The following is a 25,027-nucleotide window of genomic DNA, read 5'->3' on the forward strand; positions in this document are numbered from 1 at the left end:
AATGAATGCATGCATGTTCTGAACCTGTCTGTCTGCTTTCTGCATCTTTTTACATCTCTGTAAATGAATACAAATATTCAGTCTTAGTACTGTCATTATTTGGCCATGTCACAAAGTGTGAGGCCAACTGTTACTTTGCGTTTTGCACTGTCTTTTTGATAGTTCCCCTTTTCCTCCATTGAAACCTAAAACCATTTAAAGTCCATTCAATTAGTCACCGTCCACCTCATCTTATTCTGGCTAATGCATAATTTGTTCCTGGCCCTCAATGACTTAGTAATCCAGAGAGTTTCCTGCCTCTCCTGAGCTTGGGAAGGCCGGGCCTCAGGCGGCATGGGTCTTTACTCTGACTCCACACCTGTTAAATTCTGGCACTCTGTTCCCAGTCTGTGAACACTTCTGGCTTCCACCCGGCCCTGGGTGGCAGGGACATCAGGGGACACTCTGACACTTTGCCGATGCATCGGCTTGGGGACGGAATTGAGACTGGGAGGGCAGAAGAGGTTGGTTCTGAGCTGTGGGTCCTGGCATGGGGAGACTGCCTTTTGGTGACTTTGGTTTAATTTTCTCAGTTTGTCTTTTTCCTTTTCCTTTGGGAAAAGTTCACATGCTGAAGCATGTGAACACTAGATGGCAGCAAAGAAGGTCCCCACCTGGGCTTCCCTTGCTGCAGGAGGGGACCCTGGCCCAGCTGAGTCTCCAGCCAAGGACCGCAGGTGTCTTAGTTCATCTGAGTGGCTTATAAGCCACAGACATTTATTCCTCATTCTTCTGGAGGCTAGAATTCCAAGACCAAGATGCCAGCAGATGTGGTGTCTCTGACGAGGGCTTCCTTACTGGTTCATTGGCCAAATTCCTGGCCTTTCTTGAAACATCTTCATCTCTGATCAGCCTCTGAGTCAGCACTGGCCCGTTAAGGCAGGCTGGTTCTCCTCTGTATGCTGCGATCCCCGCCTTGCCCCTGTGGCAGGAATTGCAGGAGGCCTCTTGCACTGCTGGATTCCACCTTCCTGGTCCCTGGAGATGTGTTTACCCTTCTCCTGTTAGAGCCTTCCCTGCTGGCACCTGGTCCAGCTAGTGACACTCAACTCTGCAGGATGGGGATCCCACAGCCTCTGCCAAGTGTAAGTGGAGCTGGGTGCGATGTGCCAATCTCAGCCCCCACCTCCCCCTGGTGGCCTGCCCCTCAGTTGGCTTCTGAACCTCAGCTTCCTTATCTGTGAAGTAGGGGTGACAAGGGGTCCCTTACACAGGCTGGGTAGGGCGAGCCAGGCAAAGTGCTCTCTGGGGGCTGTGGGCGTGGTGCTGGTTGACACATCTGTGATTGACAGTGGGGCAGAGACCTGGGTGGGATCCCAGCTCCACCAAGCTGAGTGAGAGCAGGCAAGCCATGCTGCCTCAGTTTTCCTGTTTGTCCAACAGGGCTAGTGGTCCTTCCTCATGGTGTTGGGGTGAGGTATAGAGGCCATGATGGTTAGATACAGGGGCATGAAGGATGCTGAGTGTCACCTGTGTGTGCTCAGGAGTGGGGCACTGTCCTGAGCCCAAGCAGCCTGGGGAGGCTGAGGCTGGCGGGGAGTGCACAGCGCAGTGTGTGGAGGCTAGGGATGGGTCTCCCTGCAGCCCCTGCCTGGCCTGGCCATTTCTGGCATGGCTGGCTCCTTGTCATTTCTCAGGTCTCAGCTCAAAGGTCCCCTCTATAGAGAAGCCTCACCTGACTGCCCTCGCCCGAACAAGCCACCACTTTCCCCGGCCCTGCCCAGGTGCTCTCAGCCCATTGCACGGTGCCCTCGCTCCACTCCCTCTCCCTCTCCCTCTCTCAGTCCCTTTCTCTCCCTCTCCTTTTGTCTCCCTCTCTCTTCTCCAATCGTTTTGTCCTCTGTCTGTCTGCCTGGCCGCTGTCTGGCTCCACCAGTTGAGGGTAGAGCCTGGGCCGTTTCCCTGTGGCCTGGCCTTGTCTGGCGAAACAGGTGCTTGTGGAGAAAGTGAAATAACTAAAATCCTCTGTGAGGTTTACAGTTTCCCTTTCCTGAGTTTTGAGGAACACTTTTTATTGGCGCTGTCCATTCTAGGATTATGGTGGGAGAGTTTGTTTCTGGTTTTTAGGGAATGGGGTAGTTTAGATCCGGTTGTTTTCCTGGTGGGATTAGGGGAGCTGGTGTTTGCACTGGTCCTGCGGGGATGCTTTTGGAAGGAGAGTTTGTGCTGAACACCTAAGGGCTGCTGGGATCCTGATGAGGAGCTAATGGTCTCATGTTACAGGCAGGGAAGCTAAGCTTTTGAAAGCTTTGGTGACGTTCCCAGGGTCTTGAACATTGGGAAGTGGCAGATCAAGACCAGAGGCCAAATCTGTAGAAGACAAAGCCCGTGTTACCTGCTCTTCTGGGCACCTGACATCCTGCCAGCCTGGAGCATGAGTGGGAGACCATCATTGAAGGAAGGAGGGGGTGTTTCACTCATTTAGACTTGATTGAGAAAGCCTGTTTAGAATCATCTTCAAAGTCATTTCATGTAAACCAGTGTTTATTGCACATGTTTTAAGAACTGGGCCTGGGAAAAGCGTAGGAAGGAAGGTGGACACAGGCCTGCCCTGGGAACAAGACACATACTGGGTAACGTGATTCACTCCAAGTAAGAGGAAAGGTGTCAGGGCAGGTGACAGGGGATGTGATCAAGGCTTCTCTAAGAAAATGATATTCTAGCAGAGGGGAGGGGAAGCGTTTCAGGCAGAAAGAACAGCGCCTGCAAAGGCTCAGAGTGGAGTGTGGTGCCCTCCAGGACTGAAGCGATCTTCTCATGCTGGAGTGAAGAGAGTGAGTGGAGGTGCGGCAGGGAGCCAAGTGGGGCCACCCCCGGGGGCCTTGAGATGGGGCCATGAGTTCAAATCCTGTCCTAAGGAAAATGGGAGAGTGAGCCAATTCACATTCTGGGGAAATCCCCCTGGCAGAGACACAGGGAGAGGGTTGGGGACCAGAAATTGATTCCTCCCCATTCTGGGGGCTGGAAGTGCAAGACCAAGGTGCTGGCACAGATGCTGTGGGAAGGGCGGAGCAGGCTATGGTGTTCTTCCAAGCCGAAGGGTTGCTGCTGAGTTTCTTCCAGGTTTTCTTCCAGGTTTCCCAAGAACATGCAGCTTCAGGAAGCTGAACTCATAGCAGAGAAGCAGGAAGGAGGCTTTTCTAAGCCTGATGCCCTGCAGGGAGGAGACTGGTGCTGGCAGCTGCAGGGCTTGGCCCCTAGCAGGGTGGGTGCTACAGATGGAGCAGAGTGAGACAGAGATGCACCCTGGCCTCTAGCATTGGGAGCAGGGATCCTGGTCCAGCATCTTGGCATTAGTTGGGGCTGCCTCCCAGGGGTGCGGGGGGCATCCTCTCTGCTCCTGGTCTCTGGTCTCAGCAAGACCCTTGGTCCCTGCTCCTGAAGACTTATGTTCTTGCTGCTTTCTCCCACACCCCAGGCCAAGCTGTACTCTTCCAAGGCTCCACCGTGAAGAGTGCTGACCCTACCCTCCGGGGGCAGCTCTCCACACCCACGGGGTCTCCGCATCTCACCACGGTCCACCGGCCACTGCCCCCCAGCCGTGTCATTGAGGAGCTTCACAGAGCGCTGGCCACGAAGCACCGCCAGGACAGGTGAGGCCCTGCCCCATGAGGGAGACCTGTGCCACCAGAACCCCTGCAGGCCAGCCCCAGGATGTGCAGCCTGTGCAGCACCCGGGGCCCCAGCTTTCACGTTCCGCAGTCACTGTCTTGAAATTCTTGATAGCTTCTGAACGAGGAACCCACGTTTTACTGTGCACCTCGCTCTGCAGATTACATAGCTGATCTGGGTTCCCACATTCCGGGAGGAGGGTGCACGGTGAATGTGCACTATGGGAACCTGGCCACAAAGTCCCCTGCGGGAGCCCCTCAGGACCCAGGGTGGGGAGGGAGCTCCACAGGAGAGAGTGACTTAGGGAGAAGTGGCTGATCCACCCTGTTCCAGGACGCTGAGGGCTTCATAGTTTTCACTGGGCCAGGGTGTAAGGCAGCCTGTGCCTGCAGCTTACTCTGATACTTGGATCACATGTGGCTTGTGGACTGTGGAGGATGAGAGGCCACATCTGTGTAAGAAACAGTGACTTGCTGGAGGTAAAGTCGGTAATGGGAGGCAGTATGGTTTGGAGGAACATTGGACAGCAGAATGTGCGTCTCAGTTTTTGTGAAGTCCTCTGCCTGAGCTTTGACTGCGCCATGTTTTGGCAGGTTTTATTATGTGTGTGTTCTGTGCTTTCCAAAACAGCACATTTTAAACAGCCATTTGTCTTGGACTCAAAGCCTCATGCTCCTTCTGGTGTCTCCAGGACAAACGCTGAAAGCTGCACACATTTGGGGTTTGCCTCTGTGATGTTCATTATGAGCCCCAAAGGCAATCGTGCTGAGTTTCTGGGTAAAGCAGGCAACATGTAACCTGAACGTCTTTCTGGTTTAGTTTTCAAGGAAGGGAAAGTAAAGGGTCTCCAAAGAAGCGAATGGACGTCCGTCTGTCGAGAACATCCAGTGTGGAGCGGGTCAAGGAGAGGGAGGAGGCTTGGAGCTTTGACGGGGCCTCGGAGAACAAGCGAACTGCAGCTAAGGAATCCGAGGAGAACAAGGAGAACCTGCTCATGAATTCTGAACTCAAGGATGACTTGCTTTTGTATCAGGACGAGGAGGCACTGAACGATTCCATTATTTCTGGTGAGGAAAGGATAAGTCATTAAGTGTGGGGATTTCGGCCAGAGGTCTAGTGTCACCAGGGGTTTGGAGACAGAGCTAATGCCTGGGGGAGGAACAGGTCGAGGGGCTGCACCTGGGGAGAAACAGGAGGGGGTTATGTCCCCTGGAAATCAGCCTCTCCTGAAATAAGCTGGGGTGGGGGTGCACAGCCAGGCTTAGAGCAAGGAATTAGAAAATACCACTGTGAAATTGTTTTGAGAGTTGCATATTAGTTTTCATATGTATGTGAAAAAAATCCCATAAAAATGGTATAGCAAGTGACTTTGAGAATGTCACCCCTGAGGATAATGTGGCAAACAGTGTATCGGTGGTGTACAGAGACTCAGTGTTTAGAAGTTATAGCAAAAAAAAAACACAAGAAAAGCAAGATGAGTTGGAAGTGGGGAGAGAGAGAGAGATTGCTCAGCTGATCCCAAGTGGGCATCTGGAAGTGGTGTGAATGGGACAGGCAGCGTCTGTGTGTTTGGGAGCAGGTGCTCCACGGGGTCCATGTTCTCAAGGTCAGAGTCATTGCTCCGTCCCACCCTGAGGACTCCAGGGCTCAGCCGATAGAGGCCTGCAGACCACCATGTGATGAAGGGAGAAGGAGGCTCAGGCCAGGGGGAGGCAGTGCTGAGGGATTCCCTCCCAGCTGGTACTGGTTGTGCAGGAGGGTCCGGGGTGGGCGTGGTGGTCAGCCTGCAAGGGAGGAATCAGGAAGCCTTGATTCTCACAGCAACTGTTACGGGCATGGGCCATCAGGCCACATCTTCCTGGGTGTCTGTGGGGAGGTGGAAAGGGCAGCAGATGTCAGTGCTGACCCTGGCTGGTACTGAAGGCATGCAGTGGGTGCTGTGATGGGGGGACAGACCGGCAGTCCAGGGATCACAGCCTCCCCCTCCCTGCTATTTCTGAGCCTTTCTACCGGGTCCGAGGAAGCAATTCTGAATATGTGGCTGCAAAACAGGAAGGGGGTCACCCGTGTGCTTGGAGGGGGCTGACTTCCACCGTGGAACCAGTGTCTTTGTGGTGGAACCAGAGTCTCTGTGGTGGAACCAGAATCTTTGTGGCCGAAACTTGGAGCTGCTCATTGGCCTGAGGGCACTGACATCTCCGAAGAGGCTGGGGCCTGTGGTGTTCCCCAAACTCATTAGGCCCTGGAATCCTTGCCCTTACACGCCTGTGAGCCTCCAACAGGAGGTGCTATGTGGGTGCACTTCTGAGAAGAGCTGGCATTGGGTGGCCCAGGGCTTGAGCAGGGTCCCTGGGTCCCTCAGCCTCAGCACTAGGGGCAGGAGGCCAGGTGCTTCTCTGCTGGGGAGGGGCTGTCCTAGATACATGGGGACAGCATCCTGGCCTCTCCACACTGGACACCAGTAACAACCCCACCCCAGGGGAAGACAGCCTAAAATGTCTCCAGACTTGGCCAGATGTCCCCTAGGGGCAGAATCACCCCCTGTTGAGAATCACTGGCCTAGTCTGTGCCCCTGGTTTGCGCGTGCCCTTCTGCAAGTCCCTTGTCTGCTGCAGGACACAATGCTTCCTTTGGTGGGAAGGAGACTGCTTCCTCTTGATACTGACAATGTCAACAGCCAGGCCCTATACTGGATCTTTCTTGCATCTGGGATGCTGGTCTGAGGTTGTAACAAGAAGTGTTTTATCTTCACAGGAGCCTCATGAGGCGGGTGACATCACAATCCTTATTTTACACATGGGAAACTGAGGCACAGGGAGGTCACATGACTGGCCGTGGCCACGCAGCTTGTTGGTGCCACACTAGGACTTGAACCCAGGCTGCCTCTCCAGCTCTCCACTCTGTGCTAGACCCTCTCTGAGGATGAGTGGATTAATCCACACTAGCCCTTGGCACAGGGCCTGGCTCAAGGTGAGCCTTGGACAGCACTTCCTGTCCTCACCAGCCACATGAGAAGGAGAGTCTCTGCCCAAGAAGGGTCTTCCAGCTTCACTTTCCTTCAGGGCATCGTTAGGCCATCCAGATCCAGTGTCCTCACACCTGGCCTTAAAGGTATAATGCAGTCATTTTATTTAAACATGGAAGAGGATGGGAATCTGCATTTCCCTCTCAGCAGCCTCAGGCTGGCCTGGGTGTGCCCTCAAAACCCTTTGTTGCAGCATCGTTAGGACACAGAGTTTCTGCACTGGAGATGGCTTCAAAGCACATCTAGTGGTACCCTTGCTCCCACCTCCATCCCTCCTGTCCAGCACCCTCCTCCTCTGATTGAGTGTTCCCCCTGCTCAGGCAGGTGGCCTGGTCACGGCCAGCTGTGTTAGCCTCCTGTGGCCGTTGTAACACCTTATCACCCACTGGGTGGCTTACGACCACAGAATTTACTCTCTTGCAGTTCTGGAGGCTAGAGATCCAAAATCAGACTGTGGGCAGGGTCATGCTGCCTGTGAGAACCCCAAGGAGGAGCCATTCTCTTCCAGTTTCTGGTGGTTTCAGCGTTTCTTGGCCTGAGACTCCCAGCCCCAACTCCGTGGGCACATGGCCGCCTCCTCTCCCTCCTTCCTCTTTCGTTCATTTAAGGACAGTAGTCATTGCAGGCAGGACCCATCTGGATAATCCTGGATGATCTCCACATGTAGAGATTAACTTAATTACTTCTGCAAAGATCCACTTTCCAAATAAGGTCACTTTCACAGGTTCTGGGGATTTGGACTTGGGCACATCTTTTAGAGAATGCCCTTTCAACCCCCTGAAGTAACTTCTTTTGGATAACTCATTCCTCTTCTCATTGAGCCAAAGCTAGGCCCTGGCTTTTACTCCCAAAGCACATTCCCCACCCCGCTCCCTGGGATCTCTGTGGCTGGGCCAGTCCATGGCCTCCAACAGAATCTGCTGTGAACTTGGACTTGGCCCTGGGCAGATCCCTCCCCTGTCCCTGCCCCATTTCGTTGTTGTCAGATTGAAGGCCCTCATTGTTGGCTTCCGTGACAACCCTGAACCTTCCTTCCTAGATGGGACACAGTTCCAGAGTCACACTAATTCTTGTCATTATCTGTTTTCTGTCTGCTACCCATCAATTACTTATTGTTGGTTGTCTAATTTTGTCCAAATGGGGGATCGTGCTGGTATCTGTCTGTGCCCCAGAGTGTCCCCATTGTCCCATGGTACCTGATTCTAAGAGTCAGTAAGCACCTGCTGAATGTGTGGCTTTAAACATGTCTGTGACCTGACGAATCACTGGCTTGTCCCTCCAGCTGATGCCCCCTGAGCTCCAGGGTGTCTCTGTGGACTCTATGCGTCCACATGGGGGCTGGTGCACGTCGCAGAGCCTACACCTCCAGGTCTCAGTTCCCTTCTGTGCCCCAGCTGGATCTCTTCCCCCTTTTAGCCAATACATCTAAGCCTCCTGCAAAGCTCTTGGCTTTGTGCTGGTGTCCAGATGACCCTGAAGTCCTCCCTGCTCCCCTTGGAGCAGTTCCAGGCTCTGGCTGTCTCCCTCTTCTCTGGCAATGGTTCACGGTGCTCTCCTGCCTGGTCTTGGCCTCCAGGCATCTCTCTGTGCCACCATTGTTCCAATTCTAGTTCATTCTCCACACAGGTGGCCACAGGACCAGTGTCCTGTGTAAGTTGAAAAATGTTCAGATCCCTCCAGTGGCTTCCTGAGGTGTGGAATGCCACATCCTCCCTAGTGCCTGTGGCTGCACCCCACGTGACCTACCTCCCACCCCCAGCTTGCCTCTCCCTTGAACCTAGCCAATGGGCTTCCTGGATGGTCCTCATACCCGAACCACACCCTCACCACGAGTCTCTGAAACTCTTGGTGTCCCTGGAGGTATGCATGGCTCCACTGCGTTTAAAACATCTCCCTGTGCAGGAAGCCAGCTGGCCACTGTGTGGCAACACATGGCCCCTTCCCCTCACCCAACCTCATTTCCCCGCGGCAGTGTCCCTGACCCCAGTCCCATTGCCTTTGCCCACGCAGCTTCTCTACCAGCACCTGGGCCCTGAGGGGCCAAGGCTTCACCTCTAGTTCTTGCTGTGTGCACAGCTCTTGAGTACTAAGTACAAAATAATGTCAGTTAAATGAAAGAGCCAGAGTGAGCCAGGATGGGCCCATGGGGGATTAGAGCTGATGCCTGTGAAGTACTGACAGGTGCCAGGTCCAGGGAGCCCTCATCCCTGTACTGTTTCTCCCACAGCCTGGCTCAGGCCTGAGCCTCTTGTTATTTGTTCTTGAAGCCTGCTGTCCGTAAGTGAACACAGAGTTTGAGCTGGGTCTGAGGGTAGGGAAGGAAGCACTCATTGCAGAAAGGCCTGTAAGAGTGTTTTGCATTGCCTTGTGTAGACAGTGGTGAGCAATGGTTGGTATTTCTTCTCTCTGCAGTGTGTAGAGTTCAAACCCCGTTCCCTCCATCTCGCCTGATGTGTTACTTTCAGGTCTCCATGGTGTGGGAGCGGAAAAGCACCGGCAGTAGGTTAATCAATTATTAATGGCAACAACCACTATTTTAGTCATTTATCCATTCTCTCTCTTTGCCTCTCTCCCTCTCTCCCCTCCTCTCTCTCCCTCTCTCCCTGTTGATGGAGCCTTGGCAGACACTGTCTCATCCCATGCGAAAAAGAAAATTGTTGTTATCAAACATTTTTGTGAACCTGAATTCCCTATTAGAGTGGAGAGTGAGTGAACATCAGAATTTAATTTTTGGAAATGGTAGAGGCCCCATCAGAGGCAGGCCTGCGTCTGCAGCCCTTGCCAACATGCCCGCCTGCCCATGCTCGCCTGCACACAGGCCCGCACGTGGAGTGCCTTTGTGAGTATCTGTGGTCAGTGGTGGGTAAGCAGGGCCTTCGGCACATTCTCTAGTCATCAAAGGTGAATTTTATGAGAAACAGTCTTTGTGTTCTCACTACCCCAAGATTTAAGATTTAATACCTGTCAAGAAAAAGATGTTTCTGTTTTGTCTTTTCTCTGTCCTGACCCAAGAGTCATGACCACACCTGGTTTGTCACAGTGTCCCGGCTCCCAGCACAGCAGAAACACATGATGAGGGGGAGCGAGGGACTGAGGGGCTGCTATGGGAGTCAGGGCTGTGAGGGAAGGACCCACTGACTCAGGAAAGCAGACTTCTCCAGTGCCCTCCAGACCTCTCCAGAGCCCTCCACACTTCTGCAGAGCCCCCCAGAACTCTCCAGAGCCCTCCAGACTTCTCCACACCTATCCAGAGGCTACCAGACCTTTCCAGAGCCCTCCAGACCTCTCCAGAGACCTCCACACCTCTCCAGAGCCCCCCAGACCTCTCCAGAGCTATCCACACCTTTACAGAGCCCTCCAGACCTCTCCAGAGCCCTCCACACCTTTACAGAGCCCTCCACACCTTTACAGAGCCCTCCAGACCTCTCCAGAGCCCTCCACACCTCTCCAGAGCCCTCCACACCTCTCCAGAGCCCTCCATACCTCTACAGAGCCCCCCAGACCTCTCAAGAGCCCCCCACACCTCTGCAGAGCCCCCCCAGGCCTCTCCAAAGCCCTCCATACCTCTCCAGAGCCCCCAGACCTCTTCAGAGACCCCCACACCGCTGCAGAGCCCCCCAGACCTCTCCAGAGATCTCTATACCTCTCCAGAGCCCTTCACACCTCACTAGAGCCCCCCAGACCTCTCCAGAGCCCTCCAGACATCTCCAGAGCCCCACAGACTTCTCCAGAGCCCCCAGACTTCTCTAGAGCCCTCTACACCTCTCCAGAGCCCTCCAAACCTCTCCAGAGCCCCCAGACCTCTCCACAACCTCTACAGATCCCACCAGACGTTTCCAGAGCCCTCCAGACCACTCAAGAGCCCGCCACACCTCTCCAGAGCCCCCCAGATCTCTACAGAGCCCTCCACCCCTCTCCAGAGCCCTCCAGAGCCCACGAGACCTTTCTAGAGCACTCCAGACCTCTCCAGAGCCCCGCAGACCTCTCCAGAGCTCTCCAGACCTCTCCACAGCTCTCCAGAGCCCACCAGACCTTTCCAGAGCCCTCTAGACCTCTCCAGAGCCCTCCACACCTCTCCAGAGCCCCCAGATTTCTCCAGAGCACACCAGACTTCTCCAGAGCACCCAGACTTCTCCAGAGCCCTCCACACCTCTCCAGAGGCCCGCAGACCTCTTCAGAGCCCTCCACACCTCTACAGAGGCCCCCAGACCTCTACAGAGCTCTCCACACCTCTCCAGAGCCCTCCAGACCTCTCTAGAGCCCTCCACTCCTCTATAGAGGCCCCCAGACCTCTCCAGAGCACCCACATTTCTCAAGAGCCCTCGAGACCTCGCCAGAGCCTTTCACACCTCTCCAGAGCCCCCCAGACCTCTCCAGAGCCCCCAGACCTCTCCAGAGCCCTCCACACCTCTCCAGAGCCCCCCAGATTTCTCCAGAGCCCTCCAGACCTCTCCACACCTCTCCAGAGCCCACCAGACCTTTTCAGAGCCCTCCAGACCACTCCAGAGCCCTCCACACCTTTCCAGAGCCCCAGACTTCTCCAGAGCCCACCAGACTTCTCCAGAGTACCCAGACTTTTCTAGAGCCCTCCACACCTCTCCAGAGCCCCCCAGACTTCTCCACAGCACCCCAGACTTCTCCAGAGCCCTCCACACCTCCCAGAGCCCAGCAGACATCTCCAGAGCCCTCAAGACCTCTACACAACTCTCTGGAGCCTACCACACCACTCCAGAGCTCCCCAGAGCCCACCAGACCTTTCCAGAGCACTCCAGACTTCTCCAGATTTCTCCAGACTTCTCCAGATCTTCTCAGACTTGTCCAGAGCCCTCCACACGTCTCCATAGCTTGCCAGACTTCTCCAGAGCCCTCCACACCTCTCCAGAGCTCTCCACACCTCTCCAGAGCCCTCCAGATTTCTCCAGAGCCCCCTAGACCTCTCCAGAGCCTTTTAGACCTCTCCAGATTTCTCCAGACGACTTCTCCAGATCCCCCCAGACTTCTCCAGAGCCCTCCACACCTCTCCACAGCTTGCCAGACTTCTCCAGAGCCTTCCACACCTCTCCAGAGCCCCCCACACCTCTCCAGAGCCCCCGAGATTTCTCCAGAGCACTCCAGACCTCTCCAGAGCCCTCCACACCTCTCCAGAGCACCCCCAGACCTCGTCAAACCTCTCCAGAGCCCACCAGACCTTTCCAGAGTGCTCCATACCTCTCCAGAGCCCTCCACACCTCTCCAGAGCACCCAGACTTCTCCAGAGCACCCGGGACTTCTCCAGAGTCCTCCACACCTCCCCAGAGCCCCGCAGACATCTCTAGAGCCCTCAAGACCTCTACACACCTCTCTAGAGCCCCGCAGACCTCTACAGAGCTTTCCACCCTCTCCAGAGCCCTTCAGACCTCTCCAGAGCCCTCCACACCTCTCCAGAGATCCCCTAGACCTCTCCGGAGCCTTTCAGACCTCTCCAGAGCCCTCCAGACTTCTCCAGACTTCTCCAGATCTTCCCTCAGACTTCTCCAGAGCCCTCCACACCTCTGCAGAACACTCCAGACCTCTCCAGAGCCCTGTACACCTCTCCAGAGCCCTCTACACCTTTCCAGAGGACTCCAGACCTCTCCAGAGCCCTCCACACCTCTCCAGAGCCCCCCAGATTTCTCCAGAGTCCTCCAAATCTCTCCACACCTCTCCAGAGCCCACCAGACCTCTTCAAAGCCCTCCACACCTCTCCAGATCCCCCCAGACTTTTCCAGAGCTGCCCAAACTTCTCCAGAGGCCTCTACATCTCTCCAGAGCCCCCCCAGACCTCTCCAGAGTCCTCCACACAACTCCAGAGCCCCCCAGATTTCTCCACAGCTCTCCAGACCTCTCCATACCTCTCCAGAGCCCACCAGACCTTTCCAGAGACCTCCAGACCTCTCCAGAGCCCTCCACACCTCTACAGAGGCCCTCAGACTTCTCCAGAGCCACCACATTTTTCCAGAGAACTCGAGACCTCTCCAGAGCCCTCCACACCTCTCCAGAGCCCCCCAGACCTTGCAAGAACCTTTTAGACCTCTCCAGAGCCCTCCAGACTTCTCCAGAACCCTCCAGACATCTGCAGATTCCCCCAGATTTCTCCAGAGCCCTCCACACCACTCCACAGCCCGCCAGACTTCTCCAGAGTTCTCTACACGTCTCCAGAGCCCTCCACACCTCTCCAGAGCCATGCACACCTTTCCAGAGCACCCCAGATTTCTCCAGAGCCCTCCAGACCTCTCCACACCTCTTCAGAGCCTACCAGATCTTTTCAAAGCCCTCCAGACCTCCCCAGAGCCCTTCAGACCTCTCCACACCTCTCCAGAGCTCTTTACACCTCTCCAGAACTTTCCAAACCTCTCCAGAGCCCTCCACACCACTCCAGAGCCCCCAAGATTTCTCCAGATTCTTTCAGACCTCTCTACACCTCTCCAGAGCCCACCAGACCTCTCCAGAGTCCTCCACGCTTCTCCAGATCCCCCAAGACCTTTGCAGAGCACTCCAGACTTTTCCAGATCCCTCCAGACATCTCCAGATACCGCCACACTTTTCCAGAGCCATCCACACCTCTCTACAGCCCTCCAGAGCCCTCCACACTTCTCCAGAGCCACCCAGACTTCTCCAGAGCTCTTCACACCTCTCTAGAGCCCCCCAGACGTCTCCAGAGCCCTTCAGACCTCTCCAGAGCTCTCCACACTTCTGCAGAGCACTCACATTTCTCTGGAGCCCCCGAGCTCTCCAGAGCCCTTCACACCTCTCCAGAGCCCCCCAGATCTCTCCAGAGCCCTCCAGACTTTTCCAGATCCCTCCAGATATCTCCAGATACCCCCAGACTTCTCCCGAGCCCTCCACACCTCTCCACATCCCTCCAGACTACTCCAGAGCTTCCACACCTCTCCAGAGCCCCCCAGACCTTTCCAGAGCCCTCCATACCTCTCCAGAGCCCTCCCCACCTCCCCAGAGCCCTCCATACCTCTCCAGAGCCCTCCCCACCTCCCCAGAGTCCTGCAGACATCTCCAGAGCCCTCAAGACCTCTCCACACCTCTCTAGAGCCCACCAGAACTCTCCAGAGCTTTCCACGTCTCTCCAGAGCCCTCCAGATTTCTCCAGAACCCTCCACACCTACAGAAGCTCCAAGACCTCTCAAGAGAACCCACATTTCTCCAGAGCCCCTCAGACCTGTCCAGAGCCCCCCAGACATCTCCAGAGCCTTTTAGCACTCTCCAGAGCCCTCCAGACTTCTCCAGATTCCTCCAGACATCTCCAGAGCCCTCCTCACTTCTCCACAGTCCACCAGACTTCTCCAGAGCCCCCAGACCTCTTCAAAGTTCTCCACATCTCTTTAGAGCATTCCACACCTCTCCAGAGCTCCCCAGATTTCTCCAGAGCCCTCCATACCTCTCAACACCTCTCCAGAGCTCACCAGACCTTTCCAGAGCCCTCCAGACCTCTCCAGAGCCCTCCATACTTCTCCAGAGCCCCCCAGACCTCTCCAGAGCCCTTTAGGCCTCTCTACACCTTTCCAGAGCCCACCAGATCTTTCCAGAGCGCTCCATACCTCTCCAGAGCTTTCCACACTTCTCCAGAACCCCCAGAGTTCTCAAGAGCACTCCAGACTTCTCCAGAGTACCCAGACTTCTCTAGTCTTCCACACCTCTCCAGAGCACTTCAGACTTCTCTAGAGCACCCCAGACTTCTCCAGAGCCATCCACACCTCCCTAGAGCACCGCAGACATCTCCAGAGCCCTCAAAACCTCTCCACACCTCTCCAGAGCCCTCCACACCTCTCCAGAGCCTTTCAGACCTCTCCAGAGCCCTCCACACCTCTCCAGAGCCCTCCTCACTTCTCCAGAACTTTCCAGACCTCTCCAGAGTTTTTCACACCTCTCCAGATACCCCCAGACTTCTCGAAAGCCCCTCAGACCTCTCCAGAGCCCTCCAGACTTCTCCAGAGCCCTCCACACTTCTCCACAGTCCGCCAGACTTCTCCACAGCCCTCCACACCTCTCCAGAGCCCTCCAGACCTCTTCAGAGCTCTTTACACCTCTCCAGAGCCCTCCAGACCTTTCCAGAGCTCTCCACTCCTCTCCAGAGACCCCCAGACCTCTTCGGAGCCCCTCAGACCTTTTCAAAGCCCTCCACACTTCTCCAGATCTTCCTAGACTTCTCGAGAGCCCTCCACACTTCTCCACAGCCTGCCAGACTTCTCCAGAGCCCTCCACACCTCTCCAGTACTCTTTAGACCTCTCCAGAGCCCTTCCCACCTCTCCAGAGCCCTCCAGACCTTTCCAGAGCTCTCCACTCCTCTCCAGAGACCCCCAGACCTCTTCGGAGCCCCTCAGACCTTTTCAGAGCCCTCCACACTTCTCCAGATCTTCCTAGACTTCTCGAGAGCCCTCCACACTTCTCCACAGCCTGCCAGACTTCTCCAGAGCCCTCCACACCTCTCCAGTACTCTTTAGACCTCTCCAGAGCCCTTCCCACCACTCCAGAGCCTTCCAGACCTCTCCAGAGCCCTCCACACCTCTACAGAGGCCCCCAGACCTCTCCAGAGCACCCAAATTTCTCCAGAGCACCCGAGACTTTCCAGAGCCTTTCAAACCTCTCCAGAGCCCTCCCCACCTCTCCAGAGCCCTCCCCACTTCTCCAGAAACCTCAGATTGTTTTAGAGCCTTTTAGACCTCTCCAGAGCCCTCCAGACTTCTTCAGATCCTTCCAGACACCTCCAGAATCCCCCCAGACTTTTCCAGAGCCCTTCACACCTCTTTACAGCCCGCCAGACTTCTCCAGAGCCCTCCACACCTCTCCAGAGCCTCCAAGACCTCTCCAGAGCCCTCTACAGCTCTCCAGAGCTGCGCAGATTTCTTCAGAGCCTTTTAGACCTTTTCACACCTCTCCAGATTCCACTAGACCTTTCCAGAGCCTTCCAGACCTCTCCAGAGCCCTTCAGACAACTCCACACCTCTACAGAGCCCACCAAACCTTTCCAGAGTGCTCCATACCTCTCCAGAGCTTTTCTAACCTCTCCAGAGCCCCCAGATTTCTCCAGAGCACACAGACTTCTCCAGAGTACACAGACTTCTCTAGAACACTCCACACCTCTCCAGAGCCCCCTAGACTTTTCCAGAGCCCTCCACACATTCCCAGAACCCCGCAGACATCACCAGAGCCCTTATGATCTCTCCACACCTCTCTAGAGCCCACCAGACCTCTTCAGAGTTCTCCACACCTCTCCAGAGTTCCCCAGACCTCTACAGAGCCCTCCAGATTTCTCTAGAGCCCTCAACATTTCTCCAGAGCCCTCCAGACCTCTCCAGAGCCCCCCACACCTCTCCAGAGACCCTCAGATTTCTCCGGAGCCTCTCAGATTTCTCCAGAGCCCTCCAGACTTTTACAGATCCCTCCAGACTTCTGCAGATCTTCCAAGACTTCTCCAGAGCCCTCCACACATCTCCACAGCCTGCCAGACTTCTTTAGAGCACTTCGCACCTCTCCAGAACCCTCCAGACCTCTCCAGAGCCCTCCACACCTATCCAGAGCCCTTTACACCTCAACAGAGTTCCCCAGACCTTTCCAGAGCACCCACATTTCTTCAGAGTCCCCGAGACCTCTCCAGAGCCCTTCACACCCCTCCAGAGCCTTCCACATTTCTCCAGAGACCCCCAGACCTCTCCAGAGCCTTTTAGACCTCTCAAGAGCTTTCCAAACTTCTCCATATTTTTCCAGACATTTCAAGATCCCCCCAGACTTTTCCAGAGTTCTCCACACTTTTCCACAGCCCGCCAGACTTCTCCAGAAACCTCCACACATCTCCAAAGCTTTCTACACGTCTCCAGAGACCCCTAGATTTCTCTAGAGCCCTTTAGACCTCTCCACACCTTTCCAGAGCTTACCAGACCTTTCCAGAGCCCTTTAGACCCCCCCAGAGCCCTCCAAACCTCTCCAGATTCCTCCATACCTCTTCAGAGCTTTTCAGATTTCTCCACACCTCTCCAGAGTTTACCAGACCTTTCCAGAGTGCTCCATAACTCTCCAGAGCCCTGAACATCTCTTCAGAGCCCCCAGACGTCTCCAGAGCACACCAGACTTCTTTAGAGTACTTAGACTTCTCTAGAGCCCTCCACACCTCTCTAGAGCTTCCCAGACTTTTCTAGAGTACCCCAGACTTCTACAGACCACTCCACACCTCTCCAGAGCCCCCTAGATTTCTCCAGAGCTTTCCAGAACTTTTCACACCTCTCCAGATCCCACCAGACTTTTCCAGAGCCCTCGAGACGTCTCCAGAGCCCTCCACACCTCTCCAGAGACCCCCAGACCTCTCCAGAGCCCTTCAGACCTCTCCACATCGCTCCAGAGTCCACCAGACCTTTCCAGAGCACTCCATACCTCTCCAGAGCCCTCCACACTTCTCCAGAACCCCCAGACTTCTCCAGAGCATGCCATACCTTTCTAGAGCCCTCCACACCTCTCCAGAGCCCTCCAGACTTCTCCAGAGTACCCAGACTTTTCTAGAGCCCTTTACACCTCTCCAGAACCCCCCAGACTTCTCCAGAGTACACAGACTTCTCTTGAGTTCTCCACAGCTCTCCAGAACCCCCGACCTCTCCAGAGATTTTTAGATCTCTCCAGAGCCTTCCAGACTTCTCCAGATCCCTCCAGACATTTCCAAATTCCCCCAGACTTCTACAGAGCCCTACACACCTCTCCACAGCCCGCCAGACTTCTCCAGAGCCTTCCACACCTCTCAAGCACCCAGACCTCTCTACAGCCCTCTACACCTCTCCAGAGCCCTCCACACTTCTCCAGAGCCCCCAGATTTTTCCAGAGCCCTCCAGACCTCTCCACACCTCTCCAGAGCTTACCAGACCTTTCCAGAGCCCTCCACAACTTTCCAGAGGCCCCCAGCCCTCTTCAGAGCCCTTCAGCCCTTTCCACACCTTTCCAGAGCCCACCAGACCTTTCCAGAGCCCTCCATACGTCTTCAGAGCCCTCCACACCTCTCCATAGCTCCCAGAATTCTCCAGAGCACAACAAACTTCTCCAGAGTACTTAGACTTCTCTAGAGCAAGCCACACCTCTCCAGAGCTTCCCAGACTTCTCCAGAGCACCCCAGACATCTCTAGAGCCCTTTACACGCCCGCAGAGCCCCACAGACATCTCCGGAGACCTCAAGACTTCTCCACACCTTTCTGGAGCCCACCAGACCTCTCCAGAGCCCTCCACATCTCTCTAGAGCCCTCAGAATTCTCCAGAGCACACCAGACTTTTCCATAGTACCCAGACCTCTCCAGAGCCCTTCACACCTCTCCAGATTTCTCCAGAAATCTCCAGAGCCCCCAGACTTCTCCAGAGCCCTCCACACCTCTCCACAGCCTGGCAGACTATTCCATAGTCTTCCACACCTCTCCAGAGCTTCCCAGACCTCTCCAGAGCTCTCCACACCTTTCTAGAGTTCTTCACACCTCTCCAGAGCTCCCCAGATTTCTCCAGAGCCCTCCAGACCTCTCCACATTTCTTCAGAGCCCACCACACCTTTCCAGAGTCCTGCAGACCTCTCCAGAGCACTCCGCGCCTCTTCAGATCCCTCCAGACTTCTTTAGAGCACACCAGACTTCTCCAGAGTACCAAGACTTTTCTACGGTTCTCCATACCCCTCCAGAGCCCCCCAGACTTCTCCAGAGCCCTCCACACCGCCACAGAGCCTCGCAGACATCTCCAGAGCCCTCAAGACCTATTCACACCTCTCTAGAGCCCACCACAGCTCTCCAGAGCCCTCCACACCTCTCCAGAGCCCTCCTCACCTTTCCAGAGCTTTCTTGACCTCTCCAGAGACCTCCACACCTCTACAGATCCCTCCAGACCAATACAGAGCTCTCCACACTTCTGCAGAGCTTTCCACACCTCTCCAGAACACCCCAGACCTCTCCACATCTCTCCAGAGCCCACCAGACTTTCCCAGAATGCTCCATACCTCTCCAGAGCCCCCAGACTTCTTTAGAGGACACCAGACTTCTGCAGAGTATCAAGACTTTTCTACAGTTCTCCATACCCCTCCAGAGCCTCACAGACTTCTCTAGAGCCCTCCACACCTCCACAGAGCCTTGCAGACATCTCCAGAGCCCTCAAGACCTCTTCACACCACTCTAGAGCCCACAACTCTCCAGAGCCATCCACACCTCTCCGAAGCCCCCAGATTTCTCCATAGCACACCAGACTCTTTCAGAGTACCCCTCTAGAGCTTTCCACACATCTCCAGAGCCTCCCAGACTTCTCCAGAGCCCTCCACACCTCCCCAGAGCTTTACAGACATCTCAAGAGCCCTCAAGACCTCTCCACACCTTTATAGAGCCCACCAGATCTCTACAGAGCCCTCCACACCTCTCCAGAGCCCTCCAGACCTTTTCAGAGCCCTCTACACCACTCTAGAGTCCTCCAGACCTCTCCAGAGCCCTCCACACCTCTCCAGAGACCCCCCAGACCTGTGTAGAGGCCCGCAGACCTCTCCAGAGCCCTCCAGACTTCTCCAGATCCCTCCAGACTTCTCCAGATCTTCGAAGACTTATCCAGAGTTCTCCACACTTTTCCACAGTTTGCCAGACTTCTCTAGAGCCCTCCACACCTCTCCAGAACCCTCTAGACTTCTCCAGAGCCCTCTAGACCTCTCCAGAGACTTCCAGATTTCTCCAGAGCCCTCCACACCTCTACAGAAGCTCCAAGACCTCTCCAGAGCATCCATATTTCTCCAGAGCCCCCAGACCTGTCCAGAGCCCTTCACACCTCTCCAGAGCCCCCCAGACATCTCCAAAGCCTTTTAGACCTCTCCAGAGCCCTCCAGACTTCTCCAGATCCCTCCAGACATCTCCAGATCCCCCCAGACGTCTCCAGAGCCCTTACACCTCTCCACAGCCCACCAGACTTCTCCAGAGCCCTCCATAATTCTCCAGAGCCCCCTGCCTCTCCAGAGCCCTGCACACCTCTCCAGAGCACTCCACACCTCTCCAGAGCTCCCCAGATTTCTCCAGAGTTCTCCAGACCTCTCCACACCTCTCCAGAGCCCTTCAGACCTCTCCACATCTCTCCAGAGTTCACCAGACCCTTCCAGAGTGCTCCATACCTCTACAGAGCCCTCCACACCTCTCCAGAGCCCCCAGACGTCTCCAGAGCACATCAGAATTCTCCAGAGTACCTAGACTTCTACAGAGTACCCAGACTTCTCTAGAGCCTTCCACACCTCTCCAGAGCCCCTTCAGACTTCTCTAGAGCTTTCCACAACTTCCCAGAGCCCTGAAGACATCTCCAGAGCCCACAAGACCTCTCCACACCTCTCTAGAGCCCACCAGACCTCTCCAGAGCCCTCCACATCTTTCCAGAGCCCTCAGACTTCTCCAGAGCACACCAGACTTCTACAGAGTACCCAGACTTCTTTAGAGTTCTCCACAAATCTCCAGAGCCCACCAGACCTTTCCAGAGCCCTCCAGACATTTACAGAGTTTTTTACACCTCTCCAGAGACACCCAGACCTCTCCAAAGCCCTTCAGACCTCTCCACACCTCTCCAGAGCCCACCAGACCTATCCAGAGTGCTCCATACTTCTCCAGAGCCCTCCATACCTTACCAGAGCCCCCAGACTTCTCCATAGCACACCAGAATTGTCCAGAGTACCCAGACTTCTTTAGAGTCTTCCACACCTCTCAAGAGCCCCTTAGACTTTTCTAGAGCACCCCATACTTCTCTAGAGCCCTCCACACCTTCCTAGAGCACCGCAGACATCTCCAGAGTTCTCAAGATCTCTTCACACCTCTCTATAGCTGACCATACCTCTCCAGAGCCCTTCACACAATTCCAGAGCCTTCCAGACTTCTTTAGAACCCTCCAGACCCCTCCACACCTCTCCAGAGCCCTGCACACCTCTTCAGAAACCCCCAGACATCTCCGGAGCCCACAGACCTCTCAAGAGCCCTCCAGGCTTTTCCAGATCCCTCCAGATTTCCCCAAATTTTCCAAGACTTTTCCAGAGGCCTTGACACTTCTCCACAACCCGCCAGACTTCTTTAGAGAGCTCCACACCTCTCTGGAACCCTCCACAACTCTCCAGAGCCCTCCACACCTCTCCAGAGCTCTCCAGAACTCTCCAGATCCCTCCAGAGTTCTCCAGAGCCCTTTATACCTCTCCATAGCTCTCCACACATCTGCAGAGCTTTCCAGACCACTCCAGAGCCTTCCAGACCTCTCCAGAGCCCTCCACACCTTACAGAGGCCCCAGACCTCTCCAGAGCATCCACATATCTTCAGAGCACCTGAGACCTCTCCAGAGCCCTTCACACCTCTCCAGAGCCCTCCCCACTTCTCCAGAGCCCCCAGACCTATCCAGAGCCTTTTAGACCTCTCCAGAGCCCTCAAGACTTCTCTGCAGACATCTCCAGAGTTCTCAGCATCTCTCCAGAGCCCTCCACACCTCTCCAGAGCTTCCCAGATTTTTCTAGAGCCCTCCAGACCTCTCCACACCTTTCCAGATCCCACCAGACCTTTCCAGAGCCCTCTACACTTCTTCAGAGACCCCAGACCTCTCCAGAGCCCTTCAGACCTCTCCACACCTCTACAGAGCCCACCAGACCTTTCAAGAGCTTTCCAGACCTCTGCAGAGCTTTCCACACCTCTACAGAGGCTCCCAGACCTTTCCAGAGCACCCACATTTCTCCAGAACTTCCGAGATCTCTCCAGAGTCCTTCACACCTCTCCAGAGCCCCCCAGATCTCTCCTGAGCCTTTTAGACCTTTTCAGAGCCCTCCAGACTTCTTCAGATCCCTCCAGACATTCCAGATTTCCACAGACTTCTCCAGAGCCCTCCACACCTCTCTAGAGCCCCCCAGACCTATTCAGAGCCCTTCACACCTCTCCAGAGCTCTCCATACCTCTCCAGAGCCCCCCAGATTTTTCCAGAGCCCTCCAGACTTCTCCACACCTCTCCAACAGACCTTTACAGATCCCTCCAGACCTCTCCAGAGCCCTCCACAATTCTTCAGAGCCCTGCAGACCTCTCCAGAGCCCTCCAAACCTCTCCAGAGCCCCCAGACTTATCCAGAGCCCTCCACACTTTCCCAGAACCCCACAGACATCTCCAGAGCCCTCAAGACCTCTCCACACCTCTCTAGAGCCCCCAGACTTCTCCACAACACACCAGACTTCTCCAGAGTACCCAGACTTCTCTAGAGTCTTCCACATTTCTCCAGAGCCCCCCAGACTTCTCCAGAGCCCTCCACACCTTCCTAGAGCACCGCAGACATCTCCAGAGCCCTCAAGACTTCTCCACACCTCTCTTTAGGTGATCAGACCTCTCCAGAGCCCTCCACACCTATTCAGAGCCCTTCAGACCTCTCCAGAGCTCTCCACACCTCTCCAGAGCCCTCCACACCTCTCCAGAAACCTTTAGACCTCTCCGGAGCCCCTCAGACCTCTCCAGAGCCCTCCAAACTTCTCCAGATCACTCCAGACTTTTCCAAATCTTCCCAGACTTCTCCAGAGGCCTCCACACTTCTCCACAGCCCACAAGACTTCTCCATAGCCTTACACACCTCTCTAGAATCCTCTAGACCTTTCCAGAACTCTCCAGACCTCTCCAGAGCCCTTCAGACCTATCCAGAGCCCTCCAGATTTCTCCAGAGTTTTCCACACCTCTACAAAGGCCCCCAGACCTCTCCAGAGCACCCACATTTCTCTGGAGCTTCCAAGACCTTTCCAGATTTTTTCACATTTTTCCTGAGCTTTTTACACCTCTCCAGAGCCCCCCAGACCTCTCCCGAGCCTTTTAAACATCTTCAGAGCCCTTCAGCCTTCTCCAGATCCCTCCAGAAATCTTCAGATTTCCCCAGACTTCTCCAGAGCACTCAACACTTTTCCACAGCCTGCCAGATTTTTCCAGAGCCCTCCACAATTCTCCAGAGCCACCCAGACCTATCCAGAGCCCTCCACACTTATCCAGAGCACTCCACACCTTACCAGAGCTCCCCAGATTTCTTCAGAGCACTCCAGACCTTTCCACACCTCTTCAGAGCCCACCAGATTTTTCCAGAGCCCTCCAGACCTTTCCAGAGCCCTCTGCACCTCTCCAGAGCACCCCAGACCTTTCCAGAGCCCTTCAGACCTCTCCAGACCTTTCCAGAGCCCACCAGACCTTTTGAGAGCGCTTCATACCTCTCCAGAGCCCCCAGACTTTATCAGAGCACACCAGACTTCTCCAGAGTACTCAGACTTTTCTAGAGTCTTTCACATTTCTCCAGAGCCCCCCAGACTTCTCTAGAGAACCCCAGACTTCCCCAGATCCCTTCACACCTTCCTAGAGTGCCACAGACATCTCCAGAGCCCTCAAGAACACGCCACACCTCTCTATAGACGACCAGATTTCTTTAGAGCACTCCACACCTTTCCAGAGCCCTCCACACCTCTCCAGAGCCCTCCACACCTCTTCAGAAACCCAAAGACCTCTCCAGAGCCTTTCAGACTTCTCCAGAGCCCTGCAGACTTTTCCAGATCCCTCCAGACTTTTCCAGATCTTTCCAGACTTCTCCAGAGCCCTCCACACTTCTCCACAACCCGCCAGACTTTTACAGAGCGCTCCACACCTCTCCAGAACCCCCCAGAACTCCCCAGAGTTCTCCACACCTATCCAGAGCCCTCCAGACTTCTCCAGAGCCCTCCAGACCTCTCCAGATCCCTCCACACCTCTCCAGATTCCTCCACACCTCTCCAGAGCCCTCCAGACCTTTCCAGAGCCCTCCAGACCACTCCAGAGCCTTCCAGACCTCTTCAGATCCCTCCACAGAGGGCATCTCCAGATGCCCTCAGACCTCTCCAGAGCACCCACAGTTCTCCAGAGCACCCAATACCTCTCCAGAGCCCTTCATACCTCTCCAGAGCCTTCCCCACTTCTCCAGAGGCTTCCAGACCTTTCTAGAGCCTTTTAGACCTCTCCAGAGCCCTCCAGACTTCTCCAGTTCCCTCTTGACATCTCCAGATCCCCCCAGACTTCTCCAGAGTTCTCCACACCTCTCCACAGATTGTGAGACTTCTCCAGAATTTTTCACGCCTCTCCAAAGCCCCCCAGACCTTTCCAGAGCTCTGCACACTTCTCCAGAGCCCTCCATACCTCTCTAGAGCTTTCCAGATTTCTCCAGAGCCATCCAGACCTTTACAGAGCCATCCAGACCTTTACAGAGCCCTCCAGACCTCTCCAGAGCCCTGCACATTTTTCCACAGACCCCCAGACCTCTCCAGAACCCTTAAGACATCTCCACACCTTTATAGAGCCCACCAGACCTTTTCAGAGTGCTCTATACCTCTCCAGAGCCCTCCACATGTCTCCAAAGCCTCCAGACTTCTCCAGAGCACACAGACTTCTTCAGAGTACTCAGACATCTCTAGAACCCTCCACACCTCTCCAGAGTCAGCCAGACTTCTCCAGAGCACCTCAGACTTCTCCAGAGCCCTCCACAAATCCGCAGAGCCCTGCAGACATCTCCAGAGCCCTCAACACCTCTCCACACCTTTCTAGAGACCACCAGACTTCTCCAAAACCTTCCACACCTTTCCCGAGCCTTTTTGACCTCTACAGAGACCTCCACACCTCTCCAGAGCCTGCCAGACCTCTTCAGAGCCCTCCACACCTCTCCAGAGCTCTGCAACTTCTCCAGAGTACCCAGACTTTTCTAGAGCCCTCCACACCTCTCCAGAACCCACCAGACTTCTCCAAAGCACCCCAGGCTTCTCCAGAGCCTTCCACAGCTCACCAGAGCCCTGTGGACATTTCCAGAGCCCTCAAGACCTCTCCACACCCCTGTAGAGCCCACCAGATCTCTTCAGGACCCTCCACACCTCTCAAGAGACCCCCAGATTTTTACAGAGCCCTTCACACCTCTCCTGAGCTTTTCAGACCTCTCCGGAGCCCCTCAGACTTTTTTAGAGCCCTCGAGACTTTTCCAGATCCCTCCCGACTTCTCCAGATTTTTCCAGAGTTCTCCAGAGCCCCCCACACTTCTCCACTGCCCGCCAGCATTCTCGAGAGTTCTTCACACCTCTCTAGAACACTCCAGATCACTCCAAAGCCTTCCAGACCTCTCCAGAGCCATTCACACCTCTACAGAGGCCCCCAGACCTTTCCAGAGAACCCACATTTCTTCAGAGCCCCCGAGACCTCTCTAGAGCCCTTCACACCTCTCCAGAGCCCTCCACACCTCTCCAGAGCTCCCCAGACCTTTCCAGAGCCTTTTAGACCTCTCCAAAACCCTTCAGACTTCTTCAGATCTTTCCAGACATCTCCAGATCCCCCCAGACTTTTTCAGAGT

General features: G+C 55.1%; 1 protein-coding gene across 10 annotated transcripts in view; it reads left to right on the top strand.

Annotated features, from left to right (window-relative positions):
* The window catches only part of PHACTR3 (phosphatase and actin regulator 3), a 283,717-nt gene that overhangs the window by 188,558 nt on the left and 70,132 nt on the right, over positions 1-25,027 (top strand). For all 10 annotated transcript variants that reach the window (XM_035299076.3, XM_078372042.1, XM_035299077.2 and 7 more), the window contains 2 exons: positions 3,458-3,632; positions 4,471-4,718. In XM_035299076.3, the coding sequence (XP_035154967.1) occupies positions 3,458-3,632; positions 4,471-4,718 (423 nt within the window). The remainder of the gene's footprint in view (positions 1-3,457; positions 3,633-4,470; positions 4,719-25,027) is intronic.

The sequence above is a fragment of the Callithrix jacchus genome, chromosome 5 (assembly GCF_049354715.1).
Source record: "Callithrix jacchus isolate 240 chromosome 5, calJac240_pri, whole genome shotgun sequence".
Lineage (NCBI taxonomy): Eukaryota > Metazoa > Chordata > Mammalia > Primates > Cebidae > Callithrix > Callithrix jacchus.